Below are 19,988 nucleotides of genomic sequence, written 5' to 3' on the forward strand. Positions count from 1 at the left end.
TAAAAACCCTTCTAGTGAGTTGAAGTGTATTTTTGCCCATACACCTGGGGCCATGGTGAGCACATACAGATACATAAAGCTATATAAAGCAAAAAATGTGCTTAGAAATTTGACCTCTAATAATAATAACCAATAAGTGGGATTTTCATAAGCATCTGAAGCTGTGGTTACACAGTCCACTGCTGGATCTGGGTACTACCAAGGCACCTAGTGGTACGAATTTGATCCGAATCAGGCAAACACACATTACTGTGTTCTTATGAAATTACGCAGAACCAGAGACTAAATTTAAAAATGATTCTGTGCTTTTATGGTAGTCTTACATTGCCTTTAGGAAGCTGAGTGTGATCAGACAATATTTAGCCTGGCAGAAAGCTTGCTGTCACCTTAAGCTTAACCTTTCAACACTTCAAAACACAGTTTGAAGTGGGTGTGAGTTTACATCAGCTCAGTGCTCCTTTCCTCATGGATTTATGATCGCTAGCATCAGATTTACTGTACTGTTGACCCATGGACTCAGTAGGGACAGGTATTCTGAATCAATGAAGCAGGTTTGAAAAATCCACTCTGCACATACATGTTTTTGGAGTTTTTTTGTAGTTACAACAGTAGTATTTTCTGTCAGCGTCTGATCTCGCCAAGGGAACCCAGTCTGTAGGCTGTCATCCCTGCATGGGCTTTTCTTCAAGTCAGTGGAAAACAATTCCCCATGTAGGGTGAGCATCAGTCTGATCCCAAACATTTGATACTACACTTCTCATTGAAGACAACGGGAGCTAGGCACACAAATGTGCCTTGAAGGTCGGTTTAGCACTTCAGTCAGGGGTCTGGCTCAAAAGAAACCAGCTGATGGTGATGTGAGGGGCACATAGCTGGAACGAGCCAGGTAAAATCTCCCCGCTGATGGTTTTTTCCTTCTCATAGCTTTGTTTCCTGATTTTCTGTTGTTGTAGGAGCTCAGATAGATGACAATAACCCACGCCGTACTGGCCACCGCATCGTGGCACCTCCTGGTGGTCGCTCTAATATTACCAGTCTTGGCTGAAAAATGATGATGGACAGAAAGATGAGGATGAAGGATCATGGGAATGATGTCTGTTCCCTTCAATATCTGTGTTATCGAACCCACAGTTTTATTTGGTACTAATGGAAATAAAAAATGAAATGTCTTTCTTTTTTTTGTATAGGAAGAGGTGATAATAGTGTGGTGTGTTTGCTTGGAACTACTTGCCTCACAATTGTGCTTTCATGCCATAGTCATCTTAAAGCATGGTGCTTCCATTGCCCTTTAGTGACTACAGGTTTTAGCTTCGTCTCGTAACTGAATGATGGTTCCTTTGCACCCTTTCGCTGTATTAGAGTAGTTAATGCATGTTACTGAGTTATTTATGCAAGTTGCATTCTGTAAGTGAGTCCCTTTAGAACATGTTGCCAAGAATTGGCTAGACACAATGCCAAGATTAATGTCTGTATTTGAGAAACACCACCAAAAACACTTATGAAGGAAGAAAATGGCCATCTTGAAAGTATGCAGTAGAGTAGTATAGGCAGCTTCAGTTTCATCTTTAATTTATTATAAACCCAAGAAGCACTTCTCTCAGACACAGAAAATCATCGGGACACATAATGACAAATGGTCTCTGTAGCATCTGTCTGTTCCCGCTCAGTACGTTCCAAGTCTGTGTCCTTCTTGTTTCCGTTTTAGACAGAGCCATAATTTATACATACCAATGCCATTGCCACCCCTGCAGGGATTTCTCCACCTGGGCAGTAGTGCTCTCCTTCTGCATGAGATTTTTGGTACTTACAGATAATCCAAGTTGCTGTCAGATTTTTAAAGTTTTTTGTACAAAGTTTTTCCTTTGTAATCACATGCATTTTTACTTACTCTACCGTATCAAGATCTACTAGTCGTGGTTCAATTTCTGAATTCAAAGCTTGTGAAATAAAGGAAACAAATTGATGGGTAAGCGTCTTACTCTGCTTTCCAGTGCTGTTGCTCAATGATTGAAAATCTACAATGGAGAAACTCAAGAGAAATTGTCTTTTAGGTGGACATCATGTGAAAGAAGACACCTCCTTAGATCACAAGGGCTGTTAGAGGTATAGATGTCTGCATATGCACACTATAACATGCCATAATCTGTCTTAATTAAATAGATCTCACAGTAAAAATGTACTTACTATTGACATTGCAGCTGCCTCAGTTTTGGCCAAATTAGACCTAAATTAGCTTTCTCCCAAGACCTTCAGGTCTGCATCTGATTTGCTTGAAATGGTAATTGATTGCCATCATCTTCATCTGTAGTACAGAACCAGTATGCAGTGCTCCAGTTAGACCTAAGCTGTATTTGACTTAATACTGGTTTTCTTTGCTGACTGCATCGGGACAGTGTTTAGGCATGGCATGAACAAGACATGCTGCAGGTAAGGTGAGGAAAGTGGACTTGAATTCTCTCCTTCTGTGAGCGTGAAGGAAATGCTTTCTCCTTGCCTTTCTGAATCTCTCACAAACTATGTAAAGAAACCTTTTCTATCGCTTTTTACTTGTCCGTATTGCAGATGTTGTGGGAGGTGTGGGCTATGGTGGAGGGCGGGGTGCTACAAAGTTAAGCAGGTCAGCAAAACACCTTCCCTTGGCCTTGTGCCACTTTGCCCTTGTGTACACTACAAAGCTGCACCAGGAGAAGTCTTGTAGCAGCGCGGTGCCAGTGGAATGGTTTTATCTAGCTGCGATGCTTGACCACTTAGCACTGGTCCATCCTTTCCATGCAGCAATAAATTGTGTTGGCACAGGGCATGTGGTGCATGCCAGGTGCATGCCAGACATAAAAGTTTTGGAAAGTAGCCTACCTGAAGCCTGTCATCTTATTCTGAAGCCAGTATGCTATCACCTCCAGCTTGCCTGGGAAAGGAAGCGCTACCCTGGAAAACTCCATTTTGGTCAACTTGGTCTGAAAACCTGGCAGCAGAGCTGGTCTGAATAGCCAGCTTTTCTTTTTGCTTTTGCTTTTATCTGAACCAGTGAAGAAACACTGCAGTTCAGCCTGCAGTGAACTGAACTGATTGCTCCCAAAATAGGAGAAAAATAAAGCTTTTCATGAACAATCCCTTCTGCTTAAGGATTCAAATTCATGTTTCCTATTGCCTGGAGAGTGCCCTCATCCCTAGGCTTGCTTGCTCACTTGGTGGTTCAGGTATTTTAGATGATACAAAGTAAAGTAACTTGCTCACTTGGTGGTTCACTTTTTTATATGAGGTAAAATAACGCTAGTAGAGAAGCCTGAGGACAACCTGCCCTGGAATAACCCACAGCCTAGCAGTTAAGGCAATCTCGAGACACCAAGTCTCCGTCTCCACTGTCCCATTCCAACCCATTTGCTATGAGTGTTGACAGAGCCAACAACAGTTCTGGTAATCTAGCCCTGAAAATAGAAATAAAGCTGTCTTGTGAAACTATGCAGCAGATTTGACATAGTATGAAAACTTTGGAACTGCTGGTTACAATTTCCTTAGTGATGTTCTTGTGTGTGTTTGTGCAAGTAGCAATGGTTGCTCACCTGCAAGTAAAACTACTTGATCTACGAGGCTTGTCACACTTGAGGTGACAGAAACGATCGTTGTGTAACTAGTATTGACAGATTCCACTTTTCCTACACGCTAAACAACATCCTAAACCAAAGAACCCTTTGCCTACAAGCTAGTCAAGATCCACTGTTGTTAACGTGGATTTATTTTTTCACGGTGAAGTGTCTGTGAATAAATACACGTGTGGGTGTTTGTGAGGCACTTCGTGGTTCAGTGCTTCTGTGCGAACAAGACTGTGCTTGTCAGGCCAATGTAACTGCTATGATTTCTCCAAGGAGAAATTACGCCAGCGTGCCCATGATGTTCGTAAGCCCCCGCAGCCTGACGGCTGCTGTCATGCCGCTGCTGAGGGACTGCCTGCAGGAAGCCCGTGGATCCTGTGCTGTGCCTGGGTCTCCACTCAATACTCCTGGATGTGTGTCTACATGCAATACTACCTGGATGTGATTTAAGCAGCATTTTTTTTGAGCACAGGTACCTTACTTACTGCATGGTCACCAGGTGAGGTGAAGGCTGCCTCACTTGGATGGTTACTGTGATGTACCACCAGAGAGATGGCACGTGCCATTGCTCATGGGGGTTAAACAAAGCAAGGTAAGTGGTGCTTCTCTTGCCACCTGGAGGCCTATTTCACAGCAATGCCCCTGCCCCTACATCACTAACCTGTCCTTAAAAAAATAAAACAGTAACAGTAAATAAAATGTGGATTAGCTGGTAATCCTGAGTAGATCTGCAGAACAGGAAACTGTACTTGAGTTTGCTCCCTTGTAGGACTGCAAGCTGGGAGATATTCAATTTCTGAGCTTGTGGGTGGGGAGCTGTTATCTCAAACTACAAGAAGAAAGAAGTGCAAAGCTTTCATGCTTTTTGAATCGCCCAGTTTCTAAAAATTTGCAGCAGGGCCATGACCTTTTAATACCTGATATAGCCCTGATGATGGAAAACTGGCTCTTGCCTGTTGCTATTTGCAGACCCCTTAAAATTCGTCCCTATGACCAGTCTGAGGACTATCTTCATCAAGTGAGGTAGAGGAGAATGGTGGATCCATGGATTGCCTCCTGAGCGACAGTTTGGACCAATTTGTCTTGACTTACAGTTCGTCTGCTACCAGAGCAATGCAGTTACATGTTTAAATGTTAGTGTTTGTAGCAAAACCTGTTAATTATGATGCTAAGACTGTCCCAAAACTGACAGCTGTCCCAGCTGTTAAATGCTTCTCATTAGCAATACACCAATCTTCATGCTTACGAATTAAAAGCGCAGACTGGACCAGGTCAGATGACCACCTACTCTGGGTTTCAGCAGCCAACAACATAAACTTAAGGGAGGCTTGAAGAAAAGAGCAAACATATAATGCTAATATTCCTCTGAGTGTTTCCCTAATTTCTAGTGCCTTGTAATTTCTTGAGAAGTAGCAGCATCTTTGTACCCTGTTGCTGTCAGTGGATTTTTCTGCCATGAAATTGCCAAGGCACTTTTAAGCCCAGGCAAAATCTTGGCATTTATGGCTTCCTGCAGCAAGGAGCTGCACAGCTAATGACAAAGTGTCAAGCTAGTCTACTTGGAACCAGCTAATTCTTGCCATTTAGACCTGGCCAGTATTAAATCTCAGTAATCTAAACAAACTGATTTGAGGATAGTTGTTTTTGTCATGATTGCGGTGAACTTTGCACAAGCTTTCCAGATATATTTCAGTGATGACAGTAAGGGGTATTCAGTGAAAAATAAATTGTGTACAGGAGAAGGAATAATGTCTTACAATGTACTAAAAATACAGAGTTTGGGATACTGTTGAGTATCATGTAACTCATGAAGTATATGCAGTGATGTGGATAAAGTAGTTAGGTCTCAGCCCCCCTCCCTGACTGCATATTCTGTAATTTTCTAGCACAGTGAGCTGTACATGCAAGGCTACCTTTAAATATATAGTCATATATACTGCTTTAAAAAGCTTTAAGCTTAGCAGCTTCTTCCTCACAGCTGGAAGTAAGCCAACCCGTGAATGTATCAGTGACTGCAATGCTCTTTCTGAAAGTCTTCAGCTGGCAGGGTCCAAACCCTTGTCCCCCCCAATGCTCTGCAGTGCAGCCGTGGCCACAGCTGTGAGGGTGCCGAGAGCAGGAGCCCTCCCAGCGCAGAGGCAGTGCCCAGACAGCAGGGCACAGGCTGGGTAGCTGCACGCTAAGCCCTTCAGTCTCTGCTGAACGCATGGAAAAAGCATTTCCTCGGATGGAAGAAACACAACCAAAAAAACCTGTTGTACATAATTATCTCTGGATGTTAGAATGGCTCCCACAGACTGTTGAGGATGCCATGATGGACAGAGTGAAGGTGCTAACCTGGTGCTTGCCCTGGTACTGGGTTACCGTGTGCACAGGCTGCATCAAAGGATCTTTACGTGTGACTTTGGAGGGCTTGTTTACGTCAGGAATGAAACTGCCCATATTGCACAGGAGCTGGCACCAGCTTGAATGTCCCAAGTACAAGTCTTTTCAGATGCACACCTCTTCAATATGGTCCAGGCTGCCCTTCAGCAGGACTTCTGCACAATGAGGCCTTCTGCATTTCGCTACAGCACAGGGACCACTGTGGGCTATTTCAAGTCTTGCATGCTATACAATGCACTGAATGACTCTAACACCATGCCTAGAATTTGTTTGAGATAGATACACCCTTGTCAATAAAGCTGTGAACGAGGCTGAGCACAATCATGAACTGTTGTAATAATTGTTACCCTTGATGTTAAAAAAGGGAGAAAAAAGGCATGACATTTTTTCCCCAAATTTCTGCAGCAAGTGTTTTTGATATGTACCTGTAAAGCATGATCAAAGCTCCTTGTGAGCCTCTCTGGATAAACTAAAGAGAAGGTGCTTTATAGATTTACACCATAAAGCAAGTGTTTTGAGCTGTGACTGGTGCCTAGGTATCCCATTTTCCCCCATCTGACATCCGCTATGCTGGAGACTGCTCTCAGCTGGCAAAATGGCTTAGCAGGTTATCTCCCAGGGACTCTCTAGGCACAACCTGTGGCTTGCAAGCAATTTCTAACATCCCTTAAAACACAGGGAAGATACAAAGGGGGGGTTGGGAAGCACCAAACATTTCAGTAACACATCAGTAGGAAGGAATACTAGAATCATGGAACGATTTAGGTTGGAAGAGGTATCATCTGGAGTCCAGCCTCCTACTCATAGCAGGGCTAACTTCAAACTTAGGTTGATCAGGACATTGTCCAGCTGAGAGCTGAAAGTCTCCAAGGATGGATGTTCTCTCTGAATTACCTGTTCCAGCGATTCACCCATTTCATGGCAAAGAATTTTTTCTTCCTGATGAGTAACTGGAATGTCTGTCCTGAAACTTGTGACTATTGCAATAAGCTGTGCCCATGTGGTTAGTGATGAAGTGTTTCACAGCATCAAGAAAAAAAATCTCGGTCTCTGTGCTGTTCTGTGTGGGCTCAGAAATCAGCAGTCACAGGGATTTAAACTGAACTGAGGGGCCAGAGGTTAACCCCCCCCTCTGTAACGACTATGTCAGGAGATGGGAGGGAGATCTTCAGCATCCGGATGCAGCTACTGACCGTTACTATGGTTAAAGTTGAATAACATAACAACATAACACAACCCAACATAACAAACACAACCCAACATACCACACGCAACACAGCAAACATAACGCAAGCGGGGCGGCGCGGCGCAGCCCCCTCCTTGGCTCCCTCCCGCTGCTCCCTGCCCTCACCTCCGCCGGCAAGGGGAAGAACACCGCGCGAGCTGCCCGGGAGAGGGCACTGCTGCCCCGCTTTTGGGATAACCTGAGCCTTCCCCCGCTTCCCAAGGGACCGGAGAAGCCGTTTCAGCCCTGCCTAGCCAAAGGCGTCACAGTGCATCCGGGGAGACCCGGCTCGGGCGGTGAGAGAGAGACCCAGACCCGGCTCGGGCGGTGATGCTGCATCTTAACTGTGACAGGAGCCGCCCCTGCACTGCATGGTTTCAAACATCAACTCTAATAGTAAAAGCTTCCTTCTTGCTATCTATACAGAGCGCACTGCAGAATTAAGATGTTCAAACAGAGGTAAATAAGCTGCATCCGTTTCAAAAAAAGCACAACAAGCAGCAACTAAAACATCCAGATCAGGAATGCACAGAGACCATAGAGCCCAAGTACTGAAATACCAGAATGAAATGCTTGAAGGGGTACAACTGAGATTTTTTTTTTTTTTTTTTTTTTTCCCAATGATCGAGGCGAAAATTAACCATTTAACAATTGTGTGTAATGCCTGGTAAAGTCATTTGTGTGGCGGCACTTTTGTCTGAGGTAAACTGCGTAACCGATGTCGTATTTTCCATCATGCACCAAAGGACAGCCTTTTCCTTAGCAAAACGTGTGTTCATCTTAAAAAGGCAGAAAAATTTCATTTAATGAAAGCTGTAAGATTGCTTAAGTGGGGCAATTTATTACCCAGTACAGGTGCTCTGTACAGCCAGTAAGAACTAGCTGCTTTGCATAACAAGAAGAATTCCCATAGGAAACGTAATGAGCATAACAAAGTATGTTGGAAACAAAAGAGTGTACTTAAGGAAGAAGACTAGAAAGTGAAGTATAAAAAATGAAACAGTAAACTGGTTTTGTCTCACTCTTTCTAAAAATAATTTGAAAGCTGAGACAATTGCAGAGAAATAAATTTATAAAAATCTCTGTACAAATTTAAAAAAGCATACATAGCCTGGAAGCAATAAAATATAACAGAAGAGAGACCAAATTTAATCTTTTGACATACCAATACCATCTGAAGTCTGTTTACGTATTCTTTACATTTCTATCTATTTTTGTTAGTTCAAAGTAGTAACCACAAAATATTAAGACCCAGTCTACCACATTTAGGGCTCAAAAGCAAACGGCAAATCCTATTATAATGAAACCTTACTGAGATGGACCGACCTGGGCAAGCAGCCTAGTGTGGATCTGTTCTGCTATCAGTGCACTCGCCTCAGGGATATTCCTAATCTAAAACTATCTCCCCTCCACATTCCTCAAGCGATCTGGAAGAGCTTATATTAAAGACTTCCTTGTTCCCCCTTACCAAAACCAAGTGGGAATGTTTTACTAACAGCTAAAGGAACATGGGATTGATTCTTGGCCTTGTAGCTAAAGAAGATTTTTCGGTTATTATTGAAGTTCTTCGTTGTGCCTCAGTAAAGCAGCTCAGTAAGTATTTATAGCTGCTGAGATTCCCCAGAAGAATGGTTTGGTACTCTGTGTTCAGACAGCTCATATAAATGCTTTTGCTACCTGTTGCCTCTTTTTTTAGCATCTTTGAGTTTTTCCTCGGTTCAGTCTCCCTTTCATGTGGACTCTATAACCTCTCTCTGAAAGAAAGAAACAAGAAAAATAAAATTGTAGACAGAGTTTTTCAAACGCTACATTTCTCTCTTAAACTAAATTAATTTTGATAAGAGAAGAAAGGTGCTTGCTATATAATTATAACTTCTGCACTCCCTGGTTTCAGCTGCCCCTGTTGAGGCTGCCAAAACAAAGTTGCAGAAAGATAAACGTTCCTTTGTTGGGTCCCCGTTCCCTACACACGTATCCCTTGTTGGCTGTGGGAAAGGAGTGTGTGAAAAGGGTTGATGCCATCAGGGAAAGGAGCCATCTCCTGAAGTCAGTCCCAGGCTGAGGTCACTCAGGGGATAAATACTTTTCCCCAAAGGCCTGTGGCTCCTGAGAACCAACTGTTTGCTTTGCCTGTCAACAGGATTTTCTCTGCTCCATATATCAAGCCCCAGCGACCAGCTGGCTGGTTTGATCTGCCCGTAGTAATCAGCTGGCATCTTTCAGGTTTGCAGCCATTTCTTCTCCTCTAGTTAGCACCCCAGCATAAGCCAACTGAAACATCTATCAAGAAAATCATTGTTAGAGCTGCTACTCTCATCAGCCAAAGACTGGCGCTTGCCTTTGTTCCTGAAATAAAGGTGGAAGTTGAAAGCCTAAATACCACAGACCATATTTTGGTTGCTACATGTCAGCCTAGTTCCACTGGATTCACTTGTCTCTGCTGATTTATGCTGTCTGTGACTCAGGTTTTAAAAAACCTAATTAAAGGAAATTCAGAAACAGCATTTCTCATTTCTCTACCTAAAATCAGTTATTTATAAAATACATAACAGCACAGACAAGCAAACTCAGATTATTTTCCCAAATATAAAATGAGTATGGGGAAAAAAAACGGTCAAATACATGTGAGAAGTTAAGTATTAAGGAAGAAGCTCAGCTAGTGTAGGTGTTATATTTTGGGTTTGATTGACATACCTGCTTATGAAGTAGATTTTGTCCTGCTTTTTATAGTTTTTCACATGCCCATTTTTTTAGCCTCTACTGTACCTGCACAAGTCAGAAGTCAGTCCAGGGGGCTCTTGAATATTTTCATGAGAATTATCTTTGTCTTCTGATTCTGGTGACTGAAAGGTCTTTCTTTTTGGGTTTGTTTTTTCCCCTGAATTGCCAAACGCATGTGGATTAAAAAAAAAGAATCACCAATAGTAGAGCTTGGTTGGTTTTGATTAACCTAAAGCAAAAAAATATGCTCTAACACTTCATACATATATGTTATTATTCCAAGGAAATAATTCCACTTTACATTAGTCTAGAATATCGTTTTTTTACTTAGTTTTTATCGGTTAGTTCTCACAGAGCAGATGCTGAACTTTCAAAATTGCTGAACACTGAAGTAATTTTCCATGAGGTGCAACAGTTGAAAGCCCTATCATATACTTTTTTAGCAAGTAATTGAAAATGGCTTTTTACTACCAGAAAACAGAAGACAAGCCAATTAATAATTTTATGTGATTTGAATCAGAACAATCTGATGTTAAAAAGTCACTGTTTTTAGGGCCCTGAGCTAAGCTTCCACATGTGTCCCTGGGGTCACGGTGCCTACCAGGGCAAACAGCTGTGCACACTTGAGAAACCACCAACTGGGGAGAGAGACTTCAAAATTGTCCAGGTGAGTGAGCCGCTTTTCCCTTTCGGGCACCCACCTCACCTTTCAGAATCTTTCAAATGTAATGCCAAGTGTTTCATTCTGATAATGACAGAAGGATTGCACGGCTCAAAGGATGAGAATTTGCACACTCCACCCCAAATGTGGATCAGGAAACAGAGCTGCTATTCTGACAATTTGTCCCTAGGTATCTCTTGAATAATGAATTAGTCTAATTTGTTAAAACTGCAGTAAATGCATATAAATATTTCAAGTTTCCTGATTCAGTAAGATTCTACTTTTGAGCATGTGTGTGGGAAGGCAATTCTTCCATCCTACCAGGAGAATGAAAGCTGGGTGATTCAGCTCTGCTGTTCTCCCAAAGACTTGGTGATTGAGGTGAACAGAGGCATTTCTAAAGACCATGATAAAGACATGAAAAATAATTCTGGTGAGCAAGGCAAAGTCTTACCTCAGTGGATACAATGCAATCTATTGGCTAAAGGACTGCCCTGGAGTGAGGAATGGTGACACTTATTTGTGGCTGTGCTACTGGCGAGCTGGGTGACCTTGGAAGGTTGCCTTACTTTTCTACATCCCAATTAGGGAAATGGCACTGACAAAAAATCTCTCCTGAAACTCCATTGTGTTATATCGCAAAATACGCACTGATATGTGGAATTATGTGAGGTTTTTTAAACAATTCAGGATTGTACCAACCTGCTGGCTTGCTCCTTTTGGAAGGCTTCTTCTTCACAGCCACTGGAACTTGGGCCAGTGTAGCCAACTCGCTCACAAAGTCCCGCTCTGCTTCCTGCACACAAGGATAAACCAGAAGTCAGTTAACACAACACAGCTTGATTCTGGGTTATGTTATTTTACATGTGGCATGACAAAAAGGCGTATGTCATTGAAGAAACACAGGAAACAATATGGCTAGCATCAGGGAAGCGTTTCCTACAAGACAGCAGTGAATGTTAGCACTGATTTCAACTAGGACAGCAAAGAGACCCTTACAACCTGTTCAATGTTTTGCCATGGACTGCTTCAGATCCGTGAGTCATTTTACCCTGATTTACCTTTAGCTGATTCTCCAACTCAGTTTCTAGGTGATGCAATCCCAGCAGCTTCTGTTTCAGAGACTCCAGACGAATTTGCTGCTGCAGTTCAAACTGAGACAAAACCTTCTTTTGCTGCAGCACCATCCTGGTCAAGAGAAATTTAAAAGTACCAATGTTGTTCAGTTCAAGGGAGGAATACAATCCTGGCAAAGTGTATGTAGAAGATTTTGTAGAGAGAAAGGCTCATTAACAGTATCGGCCCATCCAGCTTCTGCTGGGACAAAAAATTTTGTGGTAGATTTTCAATAGATTTACTTATTTTAATAACCTGTCTTGGCTTTCCATGGGATATAAGCGCCTTTTAGAGGTAGGAATTGCAGCAGGCATTTTGGTTGTCCATGCCCGGACTTTGGGAGCTGGAGTTCAGCTCTAATGTTGAAGTCTGCTTTCAAAACCATTGTATGTTTTTGTAAGACAGCTTTACTGTCTGCTTGCCAAAGAGACAAGCTGTTAGAAGATCAGGTGTGAGGATAAAGGATTAAGAATCAGGCATTTCATTCAGGGCTCTTCAGTACCAGGTTGAGACTGAGCCAGAAACATGGTAATTCAAAACCTGGCAATTGGGAGCATTGACAGCTACATTCCTCGCTTGTTTTATTTTGCTGGTTAAAGATTAATATTAATACAGTAGAACCTGAATGGCTGCAACTTCGCTGAATCTGTATTTCTTCTGTTCTCTTGCCTGATCTACATTGAACCAATGCTGTCAATCACCCATCACATTCCTCAGGGAAGGAGGTAACACAAATTGTTTCTGACATTTACACATAATGAAGTTGCTATTGTAATGGTCAATGCTCACAGAAGGTTAGCTTTCAAAATTTGCTTTTTGAACTCACATTCATAACCTTGCACCAAGGGCAAAATGAAATAAAACAATCTATGTTGGGTTTAACAGGAGTTAGACAAATTAGACAAATTAATGGAAACTTTGCCATTAATTTACACAGGACTGGGATTTGACTGTAAAAGAAATCATAATGACAATAGAAAATGGGTTTGATTACTAATGGTTATGAGACCAGCTTAGATACTGAATAGTTACATTCTTCAATACCCTATTTCTGCTTGCATGAAGGCCAATTTGATTGTATTTTGTTTTAAGACACTAGAATAGATTATGGGAGCAAAAAACTGAGACAACAGCTAGAAGTGAATTTATATGTCAGAATAAATTATAAACTTGATAATGAATAACTAACAGATCTTTTATGAAGCCTGGTATTACATGAATCCATTTCTATACTAATTCAAACAAGGATGAAAACCAGAAAGTGGGCAATGATTTCTTTCCATTTAGAATTAAGAGAATGTCTAAAAAAATAATTAATGTCTTTACAGTGTCACAACTGTAGATGCTGTGTTGTTCTGGATAATAAACCAAGAGTAAAGAAATAAAATCACTACAAAAATGTGTCACGTGCATGCCAAGTCATACAGCTTTTTATGACAACTTATTTCTTTGGAATTGCAGTGCTTTTTGTCTGGACTCTAAGTTTCATAAAATCAGTAATGAATTAAATATGATTTTTATTTAATTAACATTTGAGGGATTCCACTCTAAATTTAGTGCAAGTAATCTTGATTGTCCAAGGCATTCACTGAAATCTTCTTGCCATTTCGAGTATTATTTATGCTTCAAACATTTTCTCTTCATTATGGTATATGTTTACTCAACAGCAAACTAACAAACACTTTTGATGATCAAAGCAGAAAAGATGGAACGTAATGAATTAGACAGCATCGGTTCCCATCCTATATTTATGTTAATTAAATTTCTTTTAAAATTTGGCATATGTTTTGGCATTGTTTTTCATTCTCTCTTTTCAAACTGTCTATGTATAGTTCTTCAGTCTGTAATTAATGAGCATCAGAAAGTTTATTTAATAAGAAAGTAATTCTCTGAGATCAAAGGGTAGACATAATTTGGCAACAGATACTTCTTTTCCATTAAAGACAAATATAAAATGCAAACCCAAGACATGTATTCAGCTAGACATTTATGTAGATCTGCAAACACTCACAACATTATTTAAACAGAGTCAGCAGTGCTGCTGCCTGCTCTTACCTTTGATGGACTGCGGATGACACATTCAGCAGGCCTTTGGTCTGTTTTTCTTTCAATGTGAGTTCATTCTCTTGTTTCTTCCTAAGTCTGTTCCTTTCACCTCTTTCTGCTGAAATAATGTTTTTGTAAAATCTTCTGCTCAAAATTACAAACTGTGAGTTGTGGCAACCTTACAGTTTATGTTTTGCATCAGCACAAATTAATCCCTGTTCTAGGTAGTCTTTCCAAAGTTACTGCTCCTTAGGGATATCAAGTACTTCTTACACACTCTTGCTCTGCCACTGTGATCTGTTGCACAGACAATAGTTTGTAGATCATTTAGCTGAGATGGTAATGTCACTGAATTCCTATTCTTATCTACTTCTCCCACTAGGCTAACTGATTAACATGGAATTCAAAGCAGAAATTTTAGGCAAAGACCTTGATGCCTTAAGCAAGAACTGTAACACCTAAACAAAAAATGCAATATAAAGAAAATCTCTGCTCAGAGGCCACTTAGTCCTGGGAATGCCTAACTTCACTAGACGTCCCCTCATTTGATGGCGAAGTATTCTGGGTACTTTTGCGTACGCTCGCACTCTGCGAGTAACTTGGCACTTATCTGCTGACCAGGCTCCTGACTCTTCCTCCTGAAGTCCTGCCTGGCAGCAAGGCTTGGGGCATGTCTGACAGATAGGACCAGTTTCTTTGCACCACTGCTTTTAAATAAAGCACAGAAGGAGGGAGATGGATGGGTACGTAACAGATTAGGGTACATAACATTCATTTGGGGAGCATTCGACCTTTTCCAAATGCTTGGAGAGGCTGACAGGCACCTCTCCTACCACCAGCACCGTCAGGGAGCAGTTACTGGCTGTACTCTAGGCTGGGCTGGGCTGGCTGGGCGGGGGGAGGTACTCTCCACCTTTTTTCCTGGGGCTGTGCCAGACAGATGGTAAATTCAGATTTACTAGGCCAAGGGATGCCCAAAGAAACAAAATCCTCTAGCTTGACATTAAGCACAGTCACTGGGAGGGAAGCCTGGCATTATGGTCCTTACTCCCATTTAGCTATCAATGAATGAAGTAGATAAGAAATTTCCTATGTGGCCATTCTAACCCCAGGGCTATCACATAGTAGGTGGCTCTATTGCCAACTCTGTTTTTTTCCATCTTGTGTTTTAGAGAGAGAAGTTATGAGAGTATTTGGTGAGAATGATCACACTCTCAGTATGGTAATCATGCTTGGAGATCACCTAACAGATCAGCCCCTTCTGAAAAGGAAGAAACATGGATATTCTGCCTCCTGGCTGAGCTTGGATGGAAAGTAGCTGGCCGGCTGGCAGGGCTTAGGGTGCCCTGGCTGTGCTCTGGAGCAGAGCTTCAGCTGTTAAGAATCACAGAGAGAAATTTAAGTGCTTCTGGGGCCAATACTGAAATGAGAAAGGAGCGGGGTTCTGCATTACAAATTTAGACTTAGGTTAAAGAAGGACTTACGTGTACTAAAGCACCAAAGTCCCTTATTAGATGGTAGTGCTCACTCCTAATGTAAAAAGCACCAACAAAGCTGAAGTAGTTATCTGTTGATATTGAAAATCTCAGCCGGGCTGCAGCATGCAGATGTAGGTTTGCAGTATTTTTTCACTTCACATTCATCTGATCTGTGAATTTCAGCTGGGTTTCTCTCTCACCCAAATCTAAAACACTCCTGCTTTTCTCACCAACATAAATACTCTTATCCTCCCTCATGCCTGTAGGCTAACATTGCAGCAGAAGGATTTTCTTTTTCTTCAGTTGAAAAGAAAATGTGCGCTGCTTACACATGCAATTTTCTTCCTCGTAGTTCATGGAACACCAATACACTGAAACAATAATATATCCACACAAACTCTAGGAGAAAAAAAAAATCTAAATGAGCAATTACCAGAAGGCTGACTGTGGTTCTAGTGACTGGTATTCTAGGTCTCACAACCTAATTGGGAGACCAGTTGAGAGCAATATCAAAACACTGATGAAGCAGAACATTCAAGCGTATAATGACTGGCTGGATGGCCAGGTCCAAAGAGTTGTGGTGAATGGAGTTTACTCCAGTTGGCGGCTGGTCACAAGTGGTGTTTCCCAGAGCTCAGTATTGGGGCCAGTTCTGTTTAATATCTTTATCAATGATCTGGACGACGGGATCAAGTGCACCCTCAGTAAGTCTGCAGATGACACCAAGTTGGGCGGGAGCGTTGATCTGCTTTATGGGAGGAAGGCTCTACAGAGGGATCTGGACAGGCTGGATCGATGGGCTGGGGCCAACTGTATGAGATTCAACAAGGTCAAGTGCTGGGTCCTGCACTTGGGTCACAACAACCCCATGCAACGCTACAGGCTTGGGGAAGAGTGGCTGGAAAGCTGCCCAGCGGAAAAGGACCTGGGGATATTGGTCAACAGCCGGCTGAAGATGAGCCAGCAGTGTGCCCAGGTGGCCAAGGAGGCCAATAGCATCCTGGCTTGTGTCAGCAATAGTGTGGCCAGCAGGACTAGGGAAGTGATCGTGCCCCTGTACTTGGTACTGGTGAGGCCGCACCTCGAATCCTGTGTTCAGTTTTGGCCCCCCACTACAAGAGAGACATTGAGGTGCTGGAGCGTGTCCAGAGAAGGGCAACAAAGCTGGTGAAGGGACTAGAGAACAAGTTTTATGAGGAGCGGCTGAGGGAACTGGGGTTGTTTAGCCTGGAGAAAAGGAGGCTCAAGGGAGACCTTATCGCTCTCTACAGCTACCTGAAAGGAGGGTGTAGCGAGGCGGGTGTCAGTCTCTTTTCCCAAGTAACAAGTGATAGGATGAGAGGAAATGGCCTCAAGTTGCACCAGGGGAGGTTTAGATTAGATATTAGGAAAAATTTCTTCACCAAAAGGGTTGTCCAGCATTGGAACAGGCTGCTGAGGGAAGTGGTTGAGTCACCACCCTGGAGATATTTAAAAGACATGTAGATGTGGCCCTTATGGACATGGTGTAGTAGTGGACTTGGCAGTGTTAGGTTAACTGTTGGACTTGATGATCTTAAAGGTCTTTTCCAAACTAAACAATTCTATGATTCTATGATTCTTATGACATCCATCTCAGCTCAGATCAGAGAGGCATTCTGGAACAGGCTTCAGTTTTAATTCCTGCTTAAAGGAACTCAAATCAAAGGGATTTTAGACTCTGTAGTTGGCTGAATCAGGGCCAAAAAGGTCTTTAGAGGGACTTGGTGAGAACTTAAGTAACTGACTGCCTTGCTATCTGCCAATGTCTAAAATACAGATTGTCAAAAATCCCCGCACAGATTTTGCCTAACCCTAGCACTTCAGCTTCCAATATTAAAGTTTTCAAGGTTCACAAGAGGGCAGTGCAGAACAGATTGGTTCTGTCTTATAACCAGTGAGCATATCTAGCTACTACTGGGGCTCACAAATCCTTCGTACCAACTTATCTCTGGATCTCAGTCTTGAGTGGATACGCCTGTTCCTCTTCAAAAACTCTCTTCTATGGTTAAAGAATCTTTTCTATTTAAAATTGCTAACTCTATTTTTAGAAAAAAAATCCATCCCATGTGTCTCAAATACTTAGCCTCTGAAGCTATTTCCGTTTTGCTAACTTGCTAACTTCATTTAATGCCAACAGCCTTCATCCGGGGAGGAGAGAATGTTTACAAAAGTAATCAATAATCACAGCTTGCTTTTGTTCTCCTGTCCTGAAGGAACTGAGCAATTAAAAAAAATTCCAGGAGAAATTGCCTGTATTTATGTGACATCCAGGAGTTCATAAACCTCTTCAGAAGTTTCACAACCTGTGAGAGGGTCATGGTTGACAGCTAAGAAACAATGCAGTAGCTCACAGAGTGTTCCAGGATGGGCGTGCTTGGTTTTTTTGGTGTCTCTTCTAATGCATTTCCTCAACTTCAGAGACAACAACATTTCACTGAGCCAAAAAAATGAATGAATATAAGAATCTATTCCCCAAAGCTGAGGGCAGTCACCTCAGAGGAAGCAGACTGCCAATGACATTTGTGTTTTCTAACATGGGAGCAGGAATTGCAAACCCTGATCTCCTCCCTTCTAGGGAAAAGATTCAGCTTGTAGGGGCCTGTCATATACCCTCTCTCTCTCCCTATGAATATTTGATTCATTTATTCATTTTATTTGCATATATTAATATGCAAAGTTGAACACTGTTTATGGTAGACGTTGGCTGTACCACCTCATACTTGTACAACTCTCTGCTTTCTAAATTCTTCCACCTTGTGTTGAGGTTTAGAGCACCAGAAAATCAACTGCTGGTGGTTGTGACTATGGTGGTATCTCTGACCTTAGCTTGGTGAACCAGAGTTCGTGGTTAAACTATAATCTCCAACACTGGGTCATCATTCTGTGTGTGTCTGTACCAAACTTCAAGTAACAGGGTCCTGCATCTACGCCTGTAATTCAAGTAATTATTAATAATAACAGTTCTACCACTTCTCCTTCAAGGGTGGAAATTTTGCTTTGTTGCTTACTTTAAATAACAGATTTCTGTTATCTTTAAAAGCAATCTTTAAAGTGATAAGAAAATTAATTTATCTGTTAAAAAACAAGAATTATCTTATAGTTGTCAATATCACACATACCTTGTAAGGATTTCAGTTGTTGAAGCTTTTTCCCTTCATAGCCTTCTGTGATTTTTCCTAATTGCTGATAGTAGTTTTGCACCAGTCTATTGATTTTATTGCTGGTCCCATACACACTTGCTACAGCAGCTTCCACCAGTCTCTCCTATATTACACAGTACAAGTCACAATTCATTTTCTAAGTGAAAAACTGAAGTGTTTTGATCTGCCTAAAACTGAAGACCCAATCTAATTTTGTATGTGCACACAAAATTGTGGATTTTGTGCTTTAAAAATGTGGCAGACTGAGACACTGGAAAACAAGTATTTCTATTAATCCATGGAACATTTCAACATGAAAAATTACAGTAAAATCTTTCTAAAGTTCCTCAGCTCCATCTGGGAAGGGGCCATTCCCCTATCTGTTCAATCTCTATAGCCCATTTTACCTGTCAACCTGACTGCCAGAAAAGTAAATCAATATATGTGTAGCTCTACTACAACTTTCCATTTTACAGAAAATCCAAATATTTGCTTTGGAACAATTTTATTAACCTATGAAGCAAGTTTTATTTTTACTTAATTATATATCTATGAATTATTATGATCTGTTAATATACAAATACTATTAATTAACCATAAAACCTTCATTGATAGATAACCATCTCCATTTCTTCCTCAGTTTTGCTATTCTCTGTCATCAAGATCTCTCTCAATTTTTTTTACGTTCCAGGGTTTGGCTTAATAAAACCTGTTCTGGCTGCTATAGCAAGTCACTAGAAAATACTGTACTTCTACATAACGGTTAGTTTGTAAATACTTTGCAAGGTACCTTCAGTTTTGACACAGGTCGTAATGGTCGCCTGCTGATACTTCTAGGCATAGCATAAATGAAATAGCCTTCCATTTTAGCAAAGTAGCACTCATTTTGTTTGGAAAACTGCTATTGAACATTTCAATACCTTGAAGTCCTGTCCATCATCTGAACTCTTTTTTCCAGCTTCCCGTTGGGCATGCTGCAGCAGTGACCGCCCAATCACCTGCTCCATGTGCTGCTGAAGAAACTGAAGAGCTTCTTGGATTTCTGTGACTAGCTGCTGGTGAAATTCTAAATGGGTTTGCTGTGTTTCTTCCTTGAGCTTTTCCTCCTCTTCCAGAATGTGGGACTCCTGGTAATCAGACAAAAAGATAGCACTGCCATTTAAATACGCTGACGAACTTAGTCAGCTTCACTTTCAAAGTAAGTCCTACACCCATTCAGAATGACTCGTTTGTGTGGGGTCTACCTGAGAAAAAGTTGGTATATTGGTGCTTACAGCCCTTGGGAAAGGTCATGAATGTGTTTCATAGCACTTGGAAACCATTTGCACTCTTGGCATCTACAGCATCCTGTGGTGGTGAGTTCTACAGCTTATCCACACATTTCTTATTTTGAACCTGCCATCTCTCTCTTATTCTTTTATCAGAAACAAGTGAAAAATTGTTTCCTATTCACATCTTTTATGCCAGCTTTAAAACCTATTATATTCCAGAAGACACTTTTTTAGGCTGAAGAGTTCTAGTCTCTTGAGGTCTTTGGACCACCCTTGCCACCATTTTCTATGATTCTTTTTAAATCCACTTTCCCTCTAAACTCTCTTTAGCACA

At 41.6% G+C, this 19,988-nt stretch overlaps 2 protein-coding genes across 4 annotated transcripts in view; one reads left to right on the forward strand and one right to left on the reverse strand.

Moving 5' to 3' along the window:
- CRMP1 (collapsin response mediator protein 1) overlaps positions 1-1,973 on the forward strand; it is a 48,715-nt gene extending 46,742 nt beyond the window's left edge. The window contains exon 14 of the mRNA XM_072862196.1: positions 954-1,973. Within this exon, the coding sequence (XP_072718297.1) occupies positions 954-1,045 (92 nt within the window). The 3' untranslated portion in view covers positions 1,046-1,973. The remainder of the gene's footprint in view (positions 1-953) is intronic.
- A 6,291-nt stretch (positions 1,974-8,264) lies between these two features.
- The window catches only part of EVC (EvC ciliary complex subunit 1), a 60,585-nt gene continuing 48,861 nt past the window's right edge, over positions 8,265-19,988 (reverse strand). For 2 of the 3 annotated variants that reach the window (XM_072861692.1, XM_072861690.1), the window contains 7 exons: positions 19,304-19,510; positions 18,363-18,507; positions 13,754-13,862; positions 11,644-11,770; positions 11,285-11,378; positions 9,967-10,078; positions 8,266-8,954 (listed from right to left, as the gene is read on the reverse strand). In XM_072861692.1, the coding sequence (XP_072717793.1) occupies positions 8,942-8,954; positions 9,967-10,078; positions 11,285-11,378; positions 11,644-11,770; positions 13,754-13,862; positions 18,363-18,507; positions 19,304-19,510 (807 nt within the window). In that variant the 3' untranslated portion in view covers positions 8,266-8,941. Of the gene's footprint in view, positions 8,955-9,966; positions 10,079-11,284; positions 11,379-11,643; positions 11,771-13,753; positions 13,863-18,362; positions 18,508-19,303; positions 19,511-19,988 lie in introns of all 3 variants that reach the window. The other variant, XM_072861691.1, reaches the window with a different exon arrangement.

Source organism: Ciconia boyciana, chromosome 5 (assembly GCF_034638445.1).
Source record: "Ciconia boyciana chromosome 5, ASM3463844v1, whole genome shotgun sequence".
NCBI classification, from domain to species: Eukaryota; Metazoa; Chordata; class Aves; order Ciconiiformes; family Ciconiidae; genus Ciconia; species Ciconia boyciana.